This window comes from Atta cephalotes (genome assembly GCF_000143395.1).
Source record: "Atta cephalotes unplaced genomic scaffold scaffold00027, whole genome shotgun sequence".
NCBI classification, from domain to species: Eukaryota; Metazoa; Arthropoda; class Insecta; order Hymenoptera; family Formicidae; genus Atta; species Atta cephalotes.
The window spans coordinates 515,172-535,171 of NW_012130091.1; the positions used below are offsets into that span (position 1 = coordinate 515,172).

General features: G+C 31.0%; 1 protein-coding gene across 1 annotated transcript; it reads left to right on the top strand.

Annotated features, from left to right (window-relative positions):
- Positions 1 to 15,122: 15,122 nt before the first annotated feature.
- On the top strand, positions 15,123 to 19,603 carry LOC105620471 (jmjC domain-containing protein 4). The gene is made up of 4 exons (XM_012201960.1): positions 15,123 to 15,354; positions 15,422 to 15,719; positions 18,702 to 18,972; positions 19,057 to 19,603. Exons 1-4 carry the CDS (start codon positions 15,123 to 15,125, stop codon positions 19,513 to 19,515), a joined length of 1,260 nt encoding a protein of 419 aa, XP_012057350.1. The 3' UTR covers positions 19,516 to 19,603.
- Positions 19,604 to 20,000: the final 397 nt, after the last annotated feature.

Below are 20,000 nucleotides of genomic sequence, written 5' to 3' on the forward strand. Positions count from 1 at the left end.
AAATGCTCAGATTTTCTGCTGAAATATTCTGAAATTTTTCATTCCATAAGAAAAAATATTTTTAAATTTCTTAGTTTTATAATATTTTATTAGAAATTATACTTGTAAAAAATCTTAGAAATCTTACGATATTTCATAATTAATATATATTAACATATATGAAAAATTCTGAGAAAAGATATATTCTGAGAAATGTTCCAATTCGTATAAAAAATGGGAAAAAGTTATATAATTATTTATAATTATTTATAATTATATAATTTAATTATATAATTTATAATTATATAATTATTTATAATTATAGAAATTATTTATAATTATATAAAAATTATCAAAAATTCTGAGAAAAATTTTCATCAGAGACAACCTTAATGTTAATACTTTGAAGCGAAATAAATATCATGCGCATGTAAGGTTATAGAGATGAATATTTCTGATCCATAGTTTGTGAATGTAACACGATTATATGAACCAAATATCGATTTATCATTTTTAGCCTTGAAAAGTGGATGTATGTACTCTCAGAAATGTGGATCTTGCTATGTAGTTTACATCCACTTTATCAAGGAGCAATAGTGCGCGACAGCATTTTACGGTTATCGATTTTGGACCGTCATGTCTTCTGTCAAGTTTCTCTGTGCTAAATTCGTGGAGTCAATAGCGCGATAACGTTAGTAAGCTTCATGAACGACTCTAGCATTAGTAGCGTTAAGGCTCTGCACAAACGAAGAAATATTAGGAATACATAATAAGATTTTAACATTTCTGATTTTTTATCAGAATATTTCGACGTTAACTGATATATCTGATAGGTTAAAATATTAATATCTATTCCTGTTTTTAATATTTCTTCCATTGTGCGCAGAGCCTAAAGTTCCTGATTACTCATCCAAAAACTCTGCGTTGACGGTGACGACACAGAATCAGATGGCGGTCTGGCGAAACCGCCACACATTTCAGCATAAGCCCATGTCCGTCGTTTGCTCGCCTGCGGCGCCCCGAAAGTGAACGAGATAGCGAGCTTTTTTTCTAGTCGCTTGTTTCAAGTGATCAAAAATGCTTTCTCGGCAATCTTGGCTACTGGGCGGTCCCAGCCAACAAAGGGGAGCATTTTAATATATAAGTTTTAATAAATTGTAGTAATAGTGTATCTCTCCCATTAATCCAGAATAATATAAATCATGTTAAAACGCAACAGTTTAGGAGATATTTAATTGTTTATGATTTTTCATGCACGTTACATAATATATCCCTCCTTCACAAACTCGAGTAGCAAGAATAGTTCAGAAGTAGAATTTTACCGGAAAAAATTTATAAATAAGCATTTCTCTTCACGAAAGTCTCGAAAAGAATCAGAAAAGAAATACGTATATTTAAGACTCGAGATTTGTGAAGAAAATACGCGAAAAAAAATCGAATAGTTGCAAAAAATTTTTTCCTTATAAAACGAAAGATATTGATTATATGAAAAAAAGTTCGATATAAAAAAATGTAGGTATTTGAAATACTTACAAAATGAGAAACATTAAAATTGATCTATTATTCTCAAAAACAATTTTGTACTGATGATTCCATACATTAATTGACCAATTGGACACTTTTTACTGCATATTAAATAAAGAAATATAATGTGACTTAAATTTATTAATCAGACATGCACTCCATACTTAAACATGATTTTTTAATAATAAAACGAATAAATAAAAATTCAAGATATAAAAAACTAAATATTTCATGTTACAATTACTTTGCGAAACATTTGGTTAAGCTATTATATCGTTTATATCTCATCGAGCTATCCCAGATTTTAAAAAACCGTCATGATTCAATTTATTGTTGAGAAAATGTAAATTTAGCAAATTTTAACGAAATCAGACGTGAGTCGCCAAGCGGTCCGATCTTCACCACTCCGTTCGACGAGCTGCCTTGCTCACATTCTTTTTCAATGGTTTTAAACAAATTTTTTTCGGCAGCAAAAAATTCGAGAATTTTTTAATAGCAAATTCGATTCTTCCTTGATAAATTGGTGCCAAGCGGAATTCTTAATCTTAAAAATTAGAGCCACAGTAAGTTTGGAAAAAAAATTGTTATCTCGGCTCTTAATAATCGGAGGATAATCTTATTTTTTAAATTTTTTAAAGTAGAAAAATGTCAGCTGTCGAATATTTTTCACGGCTATTTGATATGACGCATATTAACGGAATTGTTTCATTTTTTTGTACGAAGAAAGATACAAACTTTTTTAAGGTCGTTTTATAATAGTTTAGGTAACTGAACAATTGTTGTTAAAAAATTGTTTTATTACTAACAAGGGAAATATCACAACTGTCCGAAACCGATTTGATTCTCCATGAAATATGTTGTAAAACACGAAAATCTAAGAGACAAGTATTTTTTTATACGTGCGCTAACTCATGTTTAAGGAATAAAACATCTCTTTGAAAAAAAACGGTATTTTTCTTTCGAGCCGAATATCGTCGGGAATATAAAAGATAGAAAAAAAATTTTTAAATAAAAGTTGTACTATTTCAAGAGTACTTTAAACTTATAAAGAAAAAACTTTTTTTATTTTTTAATAAAATACCACCACCCATAATTTTCTTAAATTTTTAATCTTTTTTTTTACCAAATTAAAAATTATTTTTTTACAAATTCAACCATGTGTAATAAAGTTACAACACGACATATCATTTTTGAGAATTAATTGTTAACGCTTTCGTATATACGCTATCTATGCTCATATGCAAAAATAATTATCATTGGAACAATAAAATACATAAATCAATGAATAAGAAAATTGACATGATTGATATTTGTAACATTATAAATTATAAATAATGTTAAGAGTTATAATAAGTATTATAGTTTTATTATTTCTTAAAGTGAGTAAAACTTTTTTATTCATTTCTGTACATTACTTCCTTATAATATCTTAAAATTATTTTCTTAAAGTTATTTTTAGTTTTACGCTTTAATATCTTATTTACTTGTCGTTTACATAATAATTTCAAAACGTATATATTATACTAATTAGTAATGAAACAATTTGTAAATGTTTATACACAATACATTTATATTTTGTATCGTTTACTCATTACAGTAATGATACTCGATGAAAAAATGTTTTAAACATAACGACTTCTTGCACCACGAACATTTTACTACAACTATATTACAACCTTCGATATCACATATTGTTGAACTTTTGTCAAAACTAAATTCTGTTGGATTTTCAAATTCTTCTGGTCTTTCGTTTGTAACCATTTTTAAACTACGAATATTTAAATATTGTAAGTTGTGATATCGCGGGGATGACAATTGATTATGTATCAGAGATTGTAATTTCATTATATTATTTCGTTTATGCAAATTTATATTTACTTTTTAATAGTAAAACAGTATCTGAAAATGTATTGTAAAAGAAAATTTATTTAATTATCTGAAATCATTTTCAGATTTCGATGCTTTTACAATAACATTTATTGGTAAATAAGGTTTCCTTGTACTCTTGGTCCAAATATATTAGTTTCTTTCAATACAATAAATAAAGGTGACAGCAAATTTCCATTACACGATATTATTGATTGTATGGTGTATGAATATGTTGTTGATGATAGATTGTACAACACACTCTACTTTCTTTACTCTTTAGACAATGACCTTCCAGAATGAATTTCCAGAATGAAGTTTCCAATTGGAAACTTTGATCAGAATTAAAAATCAGAATTTTTAGATCCGAACTGTTCGATAAGTGTTTCACTGTTTTCAGAAAATCATTAGCTGTATTTTGCAATTCAATGAAATCTTCTATTGTTCTTCTAGTTACAAATTTCGTAATATTTCTCGAAATAATTCGGTGAGATTTCTTAAATCTTGATATCCAACCCAATTGAGATGCTTTAAATATAAGATTTAAATTTCCTATTTCTTCTTGAGCTTATAAAGCCTATCTTTGTAGATCGATATCACTATGAACTATGAATCTTATTCAACAATAAATTATGTGTAAATTTGGAGATGTAAGACAATTTTTCTATACGATTTCCATCTGAATGTAATTATTCTTTCCATCGTCTTAATTGAAGTTCAGATAAAACTCTTCTAAATTTATTTTGCACTGATTAGCGAACGATTCCTTTTGTTTTTATTTTTTCTTTAATTGTCCCAATTCCGCCAATACTCAACAGCTCGTCTTTTATAAAAACTGTCAAAGTCTGCGTTATCATTTGAACATTGAGGATGAGAATTCAAATTATCTTCACTCTATGCTTCTTCATCATCTTTAATTATTTCAGAATTATGTAGTTTATAAGGTCTTGATGATCAAGATAGGTTTCTTCTGTTACTTCCAATTCATTATAGTGAAAAATGCTATCCAGCAATAATTTTTGTATATTTTCTTTTAATATTTCTGCTTCAGTTACTGGTGCTTCTGTTAGATATATTGAACTTATAGATGCTAATAAAAGTCGAACAACCTTAAGTGGATTGATAATCATTTCCAAAGATTGGCTTTGAATCGTAATATAAAAACAATATAACAAATTGCATAGATATGATTATGACAAAACTCCTTATGACAAATTGCATTGATTAAATATAAAACTGCTACATGAATATTCTTATACTGTCCATTTATATTTATCTTGAACGTACATGTAACTTTATATTATATCTTATGTTATAATTTATTTTGAACACACTATACTTATCTTATAATCGAAAATGCATTGAATTGGAAAATGTCACATCTGATTTGTGATATGTAATAAGATAAGATCTAACTTTCTAAAAGTCACATATCTCGTATCAGAATCATGACATATTTTTGAAAAGTATGTCACGATTCTAAAACGAGATACGTGACTTTTTAAAAAAATGACTGAAATCGTGACATATTTTATCTCATTACATATCACAAATTCTTCAGACGTGACATTTTCCAATAATTCAATATAATTTTAAACGTAACAATTTTTTAAAAAAACAAAGAAAAAAAGAAAGCTACGAGTCAAAAATTATTATATAAAAACAAAACAGAATAAGTAGAAAGTACAAAAAAATAAAAAGGAAATGAAAATGTTTTAAGTTGAAATTTTAATAAAGAATGCTAGCAATAGCAGTTTCGATTGCAATCGGATCATTATCAATAATAAAAACATACATAATAAATAACGGTTGGAAAATAAACAAAACATAATACAAATAAATATTTCGCTCTTTAAGATAAACGCTGATAACATAAAAATAATTATCGTAACATTACAATTATAATGTATAACAGAAAGGATGTGAATGATAACTACTTGCAGTTAATTATTATATGCTTCTGATGTCAATTTGAAAAGGAATGAGAATCTTTCTATTATAAATGAACGTAGAACGCAAACATGAATATGATCCTATAGAAAACACATGTAATATAAATAAAAATATAACGCAAGATTGAAATAATAGAATTGAATATAAATTTTAACAAAGTTTAACGTTAGAAAACAAGATGATTAAAGACAATGCATACAGACAATGTAATATGTGAGATAATATTCAGCAAAATTAATGAAGGTTAAGATTGCAAAAAATTTTTTTATCTCTATATTAACTGGAAAGTTTTTTATTTTAGATATAGTAACAGCTAAATTAATATGCATATCTTTAATGTAACATACCTTAAGTCAAAACGGGTTCTCCATCGGTCATTTCTGATCACCGTATAAATCTTAATTATAATTTTATGGAATGAAGTGAAGATATTGGACAGCGAATCTTCATATAATAAGAGATTGATATCCGAAATGATATACATAAAAAGACAAAATCAAGGCCTAAATAGAATTTAAAAGCTTTGCGTTTAAATCTCAATGAAGAGAGCGAGTGAAAAAAAGATCTTTTTTGATATTTTTTATTTTTTTTCTACTTAACTAATAGATTTTAATGTTCTACGTCTCATTTTGTATTTCGAATAACGGTCCGACAACTGTTGAAACGAGTAAAATATAAAATATACCAAGGGAGAAAAGGACTGTTTTTATTGATTTTTACAAGTGTTTTAAAACGATTTCATTTTTCATTCATCGATATTTAAAAATGGCATGCAACATAAATTAATCATCATCATGTATCATTCCTAGCTTCTGACGATTCCAACATGGCCGCCGCGACTAGTCAGAAGCCTTAATCAGAGAAATTTTAATATTTGAGGTTAAGTTAATGTAAAACCTTAAACAGTGTAAAAAAATAGTGAGAGCAAGAGAAATAACAGCGATAGAAATAAAGCTTTCAAATCACAAAATGTATATTCGAGTGTATCTGATTTTTGATAGGTTGAAATCGTGTTATTCCTATCGCTATCGCTATTCCTTCGCATTGTGTTTAAGGCTTTAAGGATTCTGTTCTAGATCACCGACCAAACTTTTCTCTCTAATAATTTAAATTTTTAATTCTATAGAGTATATGTAACGTGAATTTTTAATTTTTTTTGTAGTGAATAACAGACACAATAAATAGAATAAAATACACAATATTATTAAAATTAATAATTAACGTATATACTTGTTTGTTTTTACGCACTCTTTTTATTAAATTTACATCACGCATATTTGTGCGCATTGCACAATTTATTCTGCTGTGCTTCTCACAATTTATTCGATCTAATCCGATTACGTCTGACAAGTAAAACTTACGGAGAAATTTCATTAAAAACGAGTGGTTCCATAAGTTTACTTGTGAGATCAATCCGATTAGATCAGGGAATTTTTTGAAATGCATCAATGGTTGCGTTCAGAATGTTTATTTTACAACTGTTGGTATTTTCTTCGTGCTGATTGAATTATATTTTTAGATCTAAAAGAATGCTCCTATCTCAACAGAAAATCAAAACGGTTGCAATACTTGTGTTGCAATGAATATCACTAGTCGGTCGGATTGGAAATCCGACAATTCGTCGTAAACACCCAAAGTATCTAGATCAATTAGAACCTTAGGCATCTGTAGCGGAATACCCTGCCACACTACTAGTAGTATATCGCAATAGCAACTCCTTTCCACACACAGGAATAAAAAATCGCTAGTAACAAGACGTCTTCAACCTTCTACACATTTGTGATGAAATCAAATGCACAAATTGAACTGCAGAAACTTTGAAAAGTTAAAGATGGTACTTATACAAGCAAGAATTATGTTCACTCTGGCCTAGAGAGCTCTCACAGGAAGAGGTGACAAAACACATACATTCATATTGTCAATTGAGTAAACACACATTTCGGACACGCACACCATTTTTAGAACATGGACTATCTAGAGATAGACTCTATTCTGACCTAGTGGAAAGCCGGTAATTGCAAAGAAATTGAGATTGCGTTTACTACGATAAAATAAAAATTCACATGTTACTTACGTTTATTCTATGAAATTCTAAAGAATGAAAAGTTTGGTGCCACTCGAGAACAGAATCCTCTCGAACATTAATCTAATCTTGACGAATATTAAGCCGGTTCTACATTAGTTGCAAGCCGATCGAAAGTTTGTTGTGACAGCCAATCTGAAACTTGCATTTTGAAATCAATATTGGCTGTCACAACAAATTTATAATCAGCTTGCAACTAACGTAGAACCGGCTTTAAACGCTACCAACGCTACGTTAGAGTCGTTCACGGAACTTGCAAACGCTAATGCTACCGATACACTACCTCGGAAGGAATAGCATTGGGTAAGTTTAAGATGGCAAAGTGACTAGAAGACATGCTTACCAAGCGATTGAATATGATTGATTAGATCTATAAGTAACAATCAATTATGTTCATTTGCTCGGCGAATAGGCTAGCCGCTTTGTCAACTTGAACGCGCCTATTGATAGAATGAGCGCGAATAATGTCTCCCCCATGATAGAAGGGATAACATAATATGTGCAGTTGGATGCTGTCTCTCTCTCTCTCTCTAAAATTTCTAGCCTCTCTGTCTATGGATGTCCGTGGGCGAATCGAGCTATCAACTAAATGCTAAATATGGTATTCATACCCAGTTAGAAATGGTAATGAAATCGACATCGATTCGAATTTCAATTTGGTGCTTTCGTCGAATCAACATCGATTCGACATCCATAGACAGAGAGGATGGAGATTTTAGAGAGAGATAGCGTCAACTGCACACACCAGTTATCCAGCCAAGGTTAGGCATCTTTAAACATAAAGTATTATACATGGTGTTTATACCATATAATACTGTATATTATACGTATTATAGTACGTTTTATACATTTTATGTGCTATACGTGTTATACATATTATACATATGTTTTTATACACAGGATGTCCCGTAAGTTTTAGTCAATCGCTTTTGTAGATAGAGTGGATTAAACTGAGTCGAAAAGTTCTCTACCATTATGCAATTTTCGCAATAATTATTGAACAAGATATTAATTACTAAAAATTGTCAAATATTGGTCTTGAATAATTTTTTACTCAAATAGTAAATTCTCAACTAGTCTAGTTGACTCAAATAGTCAATTTTACAGAAAAATTACAACAGATAAAAATCATTTATTTTCTTCTCATAGAACTCTAAGAATTTTTTCAGAATTTTTGATCAACTTTTTAGTACTGCATTTTCTTATTTTTTACTAACATGAGAAAGTATGGTATTAAAAATTCTAAAAAAATTCTGAAAAAATTCTCAGACTTTATAAAAAGAAAATAAATTTTTGTCTTTTACAGTTTTTCTGTAAAGTTGATAGTATATGAGTAAAAAATTATTTAAAACCAATATTTGGCAATTTTTAATAATTAATATCTTGTTAATTATTGCGAAAATTGCAAAATAGTAGAGAACTTTTCGACTCAGTTTAGTCCGCTCTATCTACACAAAAGCGATTGACCAAAACTTACGAGACACCCTGTATATGTATTATACATAAGAAATTACTCGCAGCTCTAAATTATCCAATCCAAAAGTCTGTTGTACAACGTGCTTTTTGTTTCCTGTTTCTTGCCTTTTATTTTTTACATCTTGTCTTTTTGCTTCTTATCCAGTTTTTTATTTTATATCGCTCAAGATAAAAGATTAACAAACTTTTAAAGAAACAAGAAATATATAATACGTAGCAAAAAATACAATGATAAAATGATAAAAAGAAGAAAAAAACAAGAAACAGGAAACAAAGAGCACATTGTAGGTTTTATCCCTTCCATCATGGTCATCCCGAATACACTCTAAATAATTACCAAAAAAATTACAGAAAGTGGTATAGTAATTATTTAGAATATCGATCCTCCCTTTCGAATCTTAATAAAAATTAATGTACTCATTCGATGCGTTTTCAATCAATGAAAGAATCTAGCAGAAAAAAAACACGGCGATTGGCGTAAATTGAGTTATTAGGCGTTAAAGCTCGGAACTTTAGAGGTTAAAATATCTATCATCTCCACTCGATACTATGTGTACATTCTACATTATTAATTATACAAATTTACTGTTTTAAAAACACAAATTTATTGGCTGTATTCAGCAGAGAAAGCAGCAACTGTTGCAAAATTCTTCAATATCCCAGCAAACGAAAATAGATTGAAATGAATTGAAATGGATTCAGATTTTCAGAAATATTGATTCACGAATGTTAAAATGAATGCTTTTCAATCTTGAATGCATTTTTATTCATTTATAGGAATTGCATGGAGCATATCTCTATGCCTTTCAATCTAAAAATAATTTTAGCTTCTTCTGTGCACAACACACATTGTGAATGTTCAATTCAAAATTTTGAATAGGAAATGTAGTTTTTCAATCCAATTGTATCCAATTAAATCTAATTGAATCCAATTGAATTAAAAAAAATATTCGCTATTTAAAATACGCATTCGGATAGAAAAAAATTTCAATCCATTCTCGTTTGCTGAGACGATTGGTTCTTGCTTTTTCTTACAGATCTAAATCTGTATAAACTAATCATAGTGAAAAATTTTACAACAGTTGCAAAACTGCTTTCTCTGCTGAATGCAGCCAAACAATTTATTGCTTTAAAAACAAATTCACTATTTTAAAAATTCACTGTTTAAGCACATAAATTCTTTGCATTAGCAGTGAATTGTGTTTGTAAAGCAGTGAATTTGTGTTTTTAAAATAGTGAATTTATGTTTTTAAAGCAATAAATTTGTGTAATTAAAACAGAACATATATATAATACTATATAGAGTCGGAATAACAGATATCTTAACTTCTAAAGTCTCGAATGCTTAATAATTCTATTCACGAGGCCAACCGCCGCATTGTTTTGCCATTCTTTCGTTTTGAATGAAACGCATCGAATGAGTATATTTTTATTAAAGGTTTGTTTTCTGTTCCTGCACTGGTTGCGTTAATTCATATAATCAAAAAGTGTACACTAAAATGTTTTCTGTTCTCAAAATGGCGTCAGCAATGATGTTTTTTGTTCCAGTGCAACAGAACTTAGTGCACAAGTTTATTGTACTGGCTGCACTAAGTCTAGAATCAGCCCAGCAAACGAGAATGGATTAAAATGGATTGAAATTTTTTTCTATCCGAACGCGTATTTTAATAGCGAATACTTTTTTTGGATTTAATTGGATTTAATTAGATCAATTAAATTCAATTGGATGCAATTGAAAAACTGCATTTCCTATTCAGAATTTTGAATTGAACAGTATTCACAATGTGTTGTGCACAAAAAAAGCTAATGTTATTTTTAGATTGAAAGGCATAGAGATACTCAATGCAATTTCTATAAATGAATAAAAATGCATTCAGGATTGAAAAGCATTAATTTTAACATTCGTGAACCAATATTTCTAAAAATCTGAATCCATTCGATTGCCATCCAGGCTCATTCGATGCATTTTCAAAACAAAAACTCTATTCTTGCTATGTGCGAAAAGTGTAACCCTAAACGATGAAAGTAAGACAATTTGAATATTAATAAATAAACGTTAATCGCTAGAAGCAAATTAATAAAAAACCTAAAGCCATAAAACATGAAAATGTGATCGCAGTACATATTTTCATCACGATATTTCACAGCTGACAGATTTCCTAACCTCAATAGTCGTTAACTTCAACGCTTAATCTCTCGGTTCGCAAGACTAGGCACAACATTTTACTGCCAGATTCTTTCATTTCATGTAAAATTCAACATTTCGCGCCGAGCATAATTTCATTGAAATTAGAGAAGAAGTAACGATTCTAAATAAATACAGTCTAATAGCATTTTCTTTTGGCACTATTGCCTACCACTGCAACATTCAGAGAGTGCGTGTTTCGGTGGTAGGCAAATTCATTCAGTGTAACGTGTTTCCGTGGCTGTAGTATAGTGCAAATTTTATGCACAAAGTGAGATTTTGCTACATGATCTCAAAGAGACGGTGTAGAGCCAGTGTGACATTAAAAATTTGAAAATGAAAGTCAACCGGCAGCAGAATTAAACACAATAGCATGAAATAGTATGTCATGATGTATGTACACCTGTGTAGTGCAGCACTGATGCAGCACTTACGCGCAACTGATGTAGTGCGAGGTTATATTCAGTATATCCCAAGAGAAAACGCTATAAAATACGTGTACATAGCACTGCATTAAATCGATGTGACAGATTTCCTAACCATAATGTCGTCAACTTTAATGCTTAATATTTTGGTTTGCAGGCTTAGGCATGACATTTTACTATCAGATTCTTTCGTTTCATGCGAAAATGTGACAAATAAGCATAATTTTATTAAAAGTAAGGGGCGTCTTCTAAATAATTATGAGTAATAAAATGACAAATATATATAAATAATAGCAAGCCTATATATAAAAACATTTTGTGTCGTTAACTTTAAGAATTTTTTAAAATGGAATTGCATTCATTGAATCTAATAGCATTTCACGAATCTAATAGTGTTTTCGGTTTGACCGGGTTTGCAACTTGAGTTAGAAGATGCTTCGCTATTGGTTGATGTTATATGCTCTATCAACAATAGGAGAGTACGAAACATCATTACTTTAACCCAGGTTAGTACTAGAATCCTAGATATAACAGAGAAGCGCAATCGCTGTCCCAATTTCTAATTGGTTCCGCCATTTTTTTCTACGGATAGTCTTCTAGGATTCTAATTTCGGTAAGTATCATAATTTTTAAATCTTGATATGTATACTGTAGTCTCCAAAAAGAATCAGTATTTTTTTATAGTCAGTAGAAACACTACTGTTATAGGAATCGCACTCCGTTTGCGAAATGACAGATGGAAACGCAGGGCGCCATTTTTTCTTCAAATGATTAATTATAACTTTTAAATATGCCGATTGCGCTTCTTTGTTATGGGTCACGTTCGGGGAGACATTATTCGCGCTATAGACGCAGGCGCTACCAACGCTGATCTTGGAGCCAATAGTGCGATAGCGTTAGCAAATTCCATGAACGCTCCTAGCGTAGCATTGGTAGCGTTTAACCAAAGAGATATAATTCGTCGAGGTTAAGTTAATGTAGGGGATTCTGTTTTCAGTCACTAACTAAACTTTTCCCTATAATTAAAATATTTAAGGTTTTGTAAAATATTTATAATGTAAATTTTTTATTTTCTCGTAGTGAATAACAGAACGCAATTTCAATTGCAATCTCTATGATAGCTTGCCGCTAGGCCGAAGTGAACAATGTAGAAACTAGATCAAAAAATTAATAGTTACATTAAGTAAATTAATTAGATTAAAAGAATCCTTGAATATCCGTTATCGATTTTAAAAGAAGAAGCACATCTATATCTAATAAGGATTCTAATAAGCATCTGGAGCGGAATATCCTGCCGCGCTATATCACAATAGTAACTTTTTCCGTACACGGGAATTAAAAATTGCCAGTAACAGATACCTCTGATTTTCACATTTATAATGAAATCAAATACACAAGTTGAATTTTGCAGAAACTTTGAAAAGTTAAAAAAAATGATACACAAGAATTACTTTCATTCCAGCCTAATGACAAGTCATCAGTAGAGATTAAAATTGAGATTGCATTCATTATGATAAAATTTGAAATTCACACATTACGTACGTTTACTCTACAAAATTCTAAGAGAAAAAAATTTGATGACACTCAAAAATCTCCTTAAACATTAATCTAACTTTGATGAATGTTAAACGCTACCAACGCTACGCTAGGATCGTTCACGGTCTATAAAACTAACGCTACCAATACAATATCTCGGAAGGAATAGCGTTGATAACGCGTACACGCTACTACAGGGCCATCTAGCGTTTGGAATTTCAACTACTTATGTTTGTTGAAAGGCGTAATAACATTTATGACGTATCAGTTTAGTTTTTTGACATTTACGAAATGGGTCGCTATACGCTTGAACAAAATGGGGAAATATTGAAAACTTACTTCCAAAGTGGTGAGTCTTCAACCCAAACTATAGAAATTTACGTGGAAAATTTGATAGAAAAGAAATGCTTTCAATGCAGTTTGTGGATCAATTTGTGAAGCGAATTCGGCAAACTGGATCCTTATTGGATAAAGCAACTCGTTCACGTACTCGTCCAATAAGATCAACCGAAAACATTGCTGTTGTTGCTCAGAGTGTGTTTGAACAACCATCAACTCGTTATCGTTCTCAAAACTTGAACATTTCATGCACTTCTTTGAGAAGAATTTTGAATAAAGATCTCAGTATGAAGCCGTACAAAATTCAAGCCGTATAATTAGCAAGAATTGAAGCCGCATGACCATCCGATGCGTTTTCGGTTCGCCCAATGGGCTGAACAACGCTTGGTTGAAGATGAGCATTTTTACTGAAAAATCATCTTTTCTGACGAAGCTCATTTTCACCTTGGTGGCTATGTGAACAAGCAGAATTGTCGTATTTGGGGGTCAGAGAATCCGCACGTCGTCATGGAGAAGCCGATGCATCCACAACTGTTTGGTATAGTTTTTGGTCCGGCGGCATCATTGGACCATTTTTCTTCGAAAATGAGCAAGGAGCTGCCATCACTGTCAATGGCGAGCGCTACCGCGCCATGCTAAACGAATTCTTGCTTCCCAAATTTGAAGAGGAGGACATAGACGACATTTGGTTTCAACAAGACGGCGCACCTTGCCACACAGCCAACGCTACAATCGATCTTTTGCGCACTGTCGAAAATCACATAATCAGCCGAAATGCTGATGTCAATTGGCCGCTTCTCAGCTGCGATTTGACTCCGCTGGACTATTTTTTATGGGGAACCGTCAAGGATGAGTGCTATGCTAACCAGCCAAAAACGATTCAAGAATTAAAACATGAAATCAAAGTTGCCATTGATGAAATACGCGCTCGTACAGTGGAAAATATATTGAAAAATTGGGTTGATAGAATGGGGTATTGTGCAATCAGCCATGGAAATCATTTGAATGAAATTGTATTTCATGTTTAATGACAATGTACTACCTTTCCAATAAAGCTATAAACTTTGAAAAATATTCATGCGTTTTTTTTTAGAGCCAAATTAAATTCCAAATTTTAAATGGCCCATCCTGTATTAGTGATGTCATGTTTGTTAACGCTATCTGCAAACAGTTTGTAGCGCTAAATAGTGCAAATAACGTCTCCCCGAATGCATTCTATATGTAGATCTCTAGTTAGTGCAAACTCGGTTGGACCAAAAATACTTTTATGTAAATAATATGGGACGCCATTTTTATCTTGCAGTAAAACATTTTTTATTCTTTGCCTGCATGCTTACGCTCGTCAGTTACATACTCTTGCAGGGTATCAATCATGAAACTATTCCTGAGTGGAAAGTGAAAATTTTAACCATTGAAGTTAATAGAGAAATTTTTCATTTTTCATTCTAGGAAAAAAATTTCATGATCAATACCCTGGATTGCACTAGTTCAATTCAGTTCAATTCAGAACAGAAAATAAAGATTCTAGGGGAAGGGGGGGACTCGTATTAGTTATATTCTAATAATTATCGAGAGTATTTATGCATTAGTTGGCGTTGACATCTTTGCACGTCCTTGACAGCGCTGAACATCTTTATCAATTTTTATTTAGATTTACATCAAATTACATCGCTGCTGAATATTGCAAATGTCGCCTTTACAAATGCGATGATTCGTTAGGCCAAATGATGAAGATCGAATTTCGATCATATGAATCATGTCAACACTCATTGAGATCAGCAATAGCTCATACCCAAATGAGGATGATTGCGTTATCACTATGATCGAGCGAATCGACTCGACGGTGACGTACAATGATTTCTTCTCGAAGTATCTAATGTGTAATAAACCGTGCGTCATCAGTTTTCAAGCAATCAAGAACTGGCCATGCAGGCATGAATGGGTACTAAACGGTGCACCTAATTTCGAGATGCTCCGCAAGCTGTTTGGTATGTGCAAAATGAAAGAAAGGAAGATTGCATTGTTTAGATTATTAATGTAATCTTTATTGCTCAGGACCTTCCATTGTCCCAGTTGCTGATTGTAATAGAAAGTTTTATAATTCGCAATTTAAGAATAACATGCCCATGAAGAATTACTTGGAATATTGGGCTGATTATAAGCGAAGCTGTTATGATAAATCGATGCCATTATTATATTTGAAAGATTGGCATTGCGTGAGAAGTTTCTCGAATGTCCCAATGTATGAAGTACCTCAGTATTTTGTATCAGATTGGTTAAATGAATATTACATTGCTCATCCCGAATTAAATGACGATTACATGTTTGTATACATGGGACCAAAAGAGACCTGGTAAATACACTTTTGATGTTACAATTTTGTTTACAAAATTTGTAGAGTCCAACCGAAACAACTTTTTTATCTTCGGTCGAAATCGAAAACGAATATTCGGTTTTTATTCTATTTTTGCCAAAATTGGATAAATCTTATAAACACCACATAATTTTCAGATTCATTGGAAAAAGTCAAAATATGTAAAATTTATGCACTCTTTTAAAAATAAGATTTTATTAATATCTTATTATTTCTTATTACAAGGAATTTTCTATACATTATAAGGAGTTTCAGGCACTAGACTTATGACGACTTGACTAGCAAAAAAGAATAAAGAAGGAAGTCGGCGTGGTTTACAGCAATCGGCGTCGATCAGTCGACGACAGTAGATATAGTTTTTTGAATACTCACTAGCGCAATTGCAATTTGTACAATTTGTATACATTGCAATTTATACAGTTTTGGTTCAAGGCCGCAGCACAGACTTTTGCATAATTCATAGTAGTAGTACATAAGCAAATCAACTAATCAGAATTTACCGATGTGAACTTGGCGCTCAACTTTATCAAAAATAAAAATTAATACTGCAGTTTGTACTTCGTTTGTACTTGTTTGTATTATTATTTCACTTATACCTCAAACAATTAAACAAAAAATGAAAAATAAAAAATGGCCAGTGCGCAACTTTAAGATTTTTTAATTTCACTTATACCATTCGAAAAAGAATCCTTTGTACTCGTTTGTGCCTCTCCTACTTTCGTTTGTACCTCAAAGGGTTCAGAGATACAGCGCGTTTCAGTTTTTGCGCGACTCCTATATAGCGAACTTAGTATAGCGAACTCAATTTTTACCTTAGTCACTTCTCCTTTCGCCGTTGGTCCCATTTCGATATCTTTAAAAACCAACTTCCTCTCTTGGCATTTTCGAAATTTTGAAACGCGCTGTATCTCCGAACCCTTTGAGGTACAAACGAAAATAGGAGAGATACAAACGGGTACAAACGATTCTCTTTCGAATGCCATTGGTCTCATTTCGATATCTTTAAAAATGACCGACTTCTCCTCTTGGCGCATTTTCGAAATTTTGAAATCGCTGTATCTCCGAACTCTTTGAGATACAAATGAAAGTAGGAGAGGTACAAACGATTCTCTTTCGAATGGTATAAATGAAATTAAAAAATTCTAAAGTTGCGCTAGCCATTTTTTATTTTTCACTTTTTGTTTAACAGAATTTTTCTTTTCTTTCTATTCTATGGAAAAGAAGAATTTCGATTGTTAATTCCCTTAATACACTATGCATTATGCGTTATGCAAGAATCTGTACTGCAGCCATCACTTACCGAAATTTTTTCTTAATTTCGGTTGAAATCAAAATCAAATTGAAACTAATTTTTGATTGAAATTAATTTTTGACCAAAACCGAAATCGAAATTTTGATCAGACTCTAAAAATTTATAACCCTTATATCTTAATCCTTTAAAGCACACTTTTCTTTACGTAGAATTCAGTTGAAATTTGTTACTCGGGAGTTTTTCGTGGTCATTGATTACGAATCTGGCCTCAGATTTTTGAAATAGCGAAAAATTGTTTAATTTCAATATAACTTGTTACTCGGGGATTTTCGAGGTCGCTGATTACGAATCTGACTTCATATTTTTGAAATTCAAAATAGCAGACAAAAAATTTAAAAATTAGTTCTGTAAAATGAGGTCCAGTAGGTTTTTTGGGTTACTTATTGCGAATGTGAAATCAAAATTAAAAAATTACTTGACCCCATTTTACAGCCCAAAACTAATTTTTTTAATTTTCTGTTCACCATATTGGATCCGCCATTTTGAATTTTGAAAATCTGAGGTCAGATTCGTAATCAGGGATCGCAAAAACCCCCGAATAACAAGTTTCAATGAAATCAAGCAATTTTTTGCTCTTTTGTTCGCCATATGAGATCCAACATTTTGAATTTTGAAAATCTGAGGCCAGATTCGTAATCAGCGTTCCTGAAAACTCCCGAATAACAAGTTCATTGATATCAAGCAATTTTTTGCTTTTTTATCCACTATTTTGAATCTACCATTTTGAATTTTTTAATTTTGACATCAGTTTTGTAATCAGACCCAAAAAATCTCTCAGACTTCATTTTCGGCTAATTAGCTATTGTTGATCACAATCATATTTATTGTTAAAAAGGATGAATTTTTCCAGTTTATTTATAAAATTTCAATAATAGAAATGTTTCCACAGTTTTTTTAATATTTGATGTTCTAAACACTGATAATATTCTTTTTATTGTAGTAATATGTTAGAAAAACAAAAAACTGAAACTAAAAAGGTGTCACATATGTGGGATACTATGTCGTAAAGAGTTAAACTAAAGTTTAAACTAAATACTAGAAATACTTACAGTCAAAGTCAGATGTTGAAATAAAGTACATCCCCAGATAGCCAAATCTGTAGAAAGCAGATTTTTTTTAACATCTGCTACACATTATGCCAACAAAATAACAGAATTGTTACAGAATTAGATATACATAATACTGTTGACATGCTAGAAAAAACGTAATAGAATCGGCAGGATCTACTCAGTTTTTGTCAACAATTTGCATTCACATTATGTCGACAGGCGATGTTAAGAACACAAGCCTAATGCGGACGCAGTAATGCGGATGGCAGACTGCTGTCATTTTTTCTGCTCGAACCTGCTGAGTCTGCTAGAAGAATGCAGACATTTTGCCTGTTTATATGTATTTTTTAAATAAATTTATCTTAAATATATAACGAGCTGATTACTTTTGAATTTGCAACACAATTAATCTGAAATAATCTCCCCAAATTAAATTAGATCATCAATTTGATGCTATTAGCATTTTAAAATCTATAAATAACTTGTTACGAGAAGTGTTACTCTCGGCCAAGATTATTTTGTGACTTAATATTCTTATTTATTTATGTATCGATTATTGCCATTCTACAGACTGATTTAACTGCTGCTAATAATGTTCAGGACTCCATTGCACGCGGATGTTTTTACATCATACAGTTGGTCTGCAAATATTGTCGGAAAAAAAAGATGGTTGCTCTTTCCTCCACACGAAGAAGATCATCTTCGTGATCTTTACGGGCAATTGGTATACGATGCGGTTTCAGAGGAACTCAACGATCATACGAAGTATAAAATGTATGATAGTGAAAAATTAAAATGTTTCGATGTAATTCAAGAAGCAGGAGAGATTATGTTTGTGCCATCAGGATGGCATCATCAAGTTTGGAATTTGGTAAATAATAACAGAATTTCGTAAAAGGAGTATTTAAATTGTTGATATTAATGATAAATTAATTATATATCGTCTTTTGTGAAGGAAGATACAATTTCTATTAATCACAATTGGATCAATGGCTGTAATATCACCAATGTATGGTGTGCACTAAAAAAGGAATTAAGATCTGTTATGAAAGAAGTTGACGACTGCAAGGATATGAAGAACTGGAATGAACATTGCCAATTGATGCTAAAAACCTCTTATGGCATGGACTATAAACAATTTCTGGAATTTATATCGTTTATTGCTAAGAATCGTTTACATGCTATGATAAAAAAGAGTCAAGTCATAAGTTTTAATAAGTATCGTTTTGGACATAATCATTGTCTATTTGATTTGCAAGCACTTAAAGTCATATTGGAGAATATTATCACAGACGCGCAAAATCTGTCTGTGTACAATTTGATGTGTAAAAATGATGAAGCCCGCATTTTACTGAAAAATATTGTTTCGTTTCTCAATTCTTATAATATTATTGAAAATGCAGTTTTTCTATGAATATAAAATCCAATAAACTGTTAACGAAAGACAAACTGTTAAAAAACCAATTGTAAATTTTGTAGTAAATATAGCATGTACTTTCATAGTTGATGTCATTTTTATATATATATGTCAAGTTTATAAATCTCCCCCTCCCTCCTCTCTCTCTCTCTTAACTTCATTTAAATTTTCTCTTAAAAGATAACGTTTTGCAGAAGTACTTATTTTAAAATTGCTTTTGTACAATAAGCATTATATTAGATGCCATTTAATCATAGCAGACACAAATAAAATTTATAAAATAATTAAAAAAGGAATTATCAATTTAGAAAGAGAGACTGCAAATGCGTGAAACATATAATACAGTAAAAAGCAATAATTATCTTCTATCGATTTTATAATGAATATAGCTATATTAAAAGCGCAGACATATAAGTGAAATTTATTTTTACTCTTAAAAAATAATTAAACTTAGAAAACGTAACTTTTTTTTCTTTAGGTGA

What these genes read in the sequence shown, in the direction of transcription:
- LOC105620471 (XM_012201960.1), top strand. Translation starts at nt 15,123, where the DNA reads ATGTCAACACTCATTGAGATCAGCAATAGCTCATACCCAAATGAGGAT. An exon ending in GATGCTCCGCAAGCTGTTTG is followed by an intron (nt 15,355 to 15,421) that starts GTATGTGCAAAA and finishes TTTATTGCTCAG; the next exon opens with GACCTTCCATTGTCCCAGTT. An exon ending in ATGGGACCAAAAGAGACCTG is followed by an intron (nt 15,720 to 18,701) that starts GTAAATACACTT and finishes AATAATGTTCAG; the next exon opens with GACTCCATTGCACGCGGATG.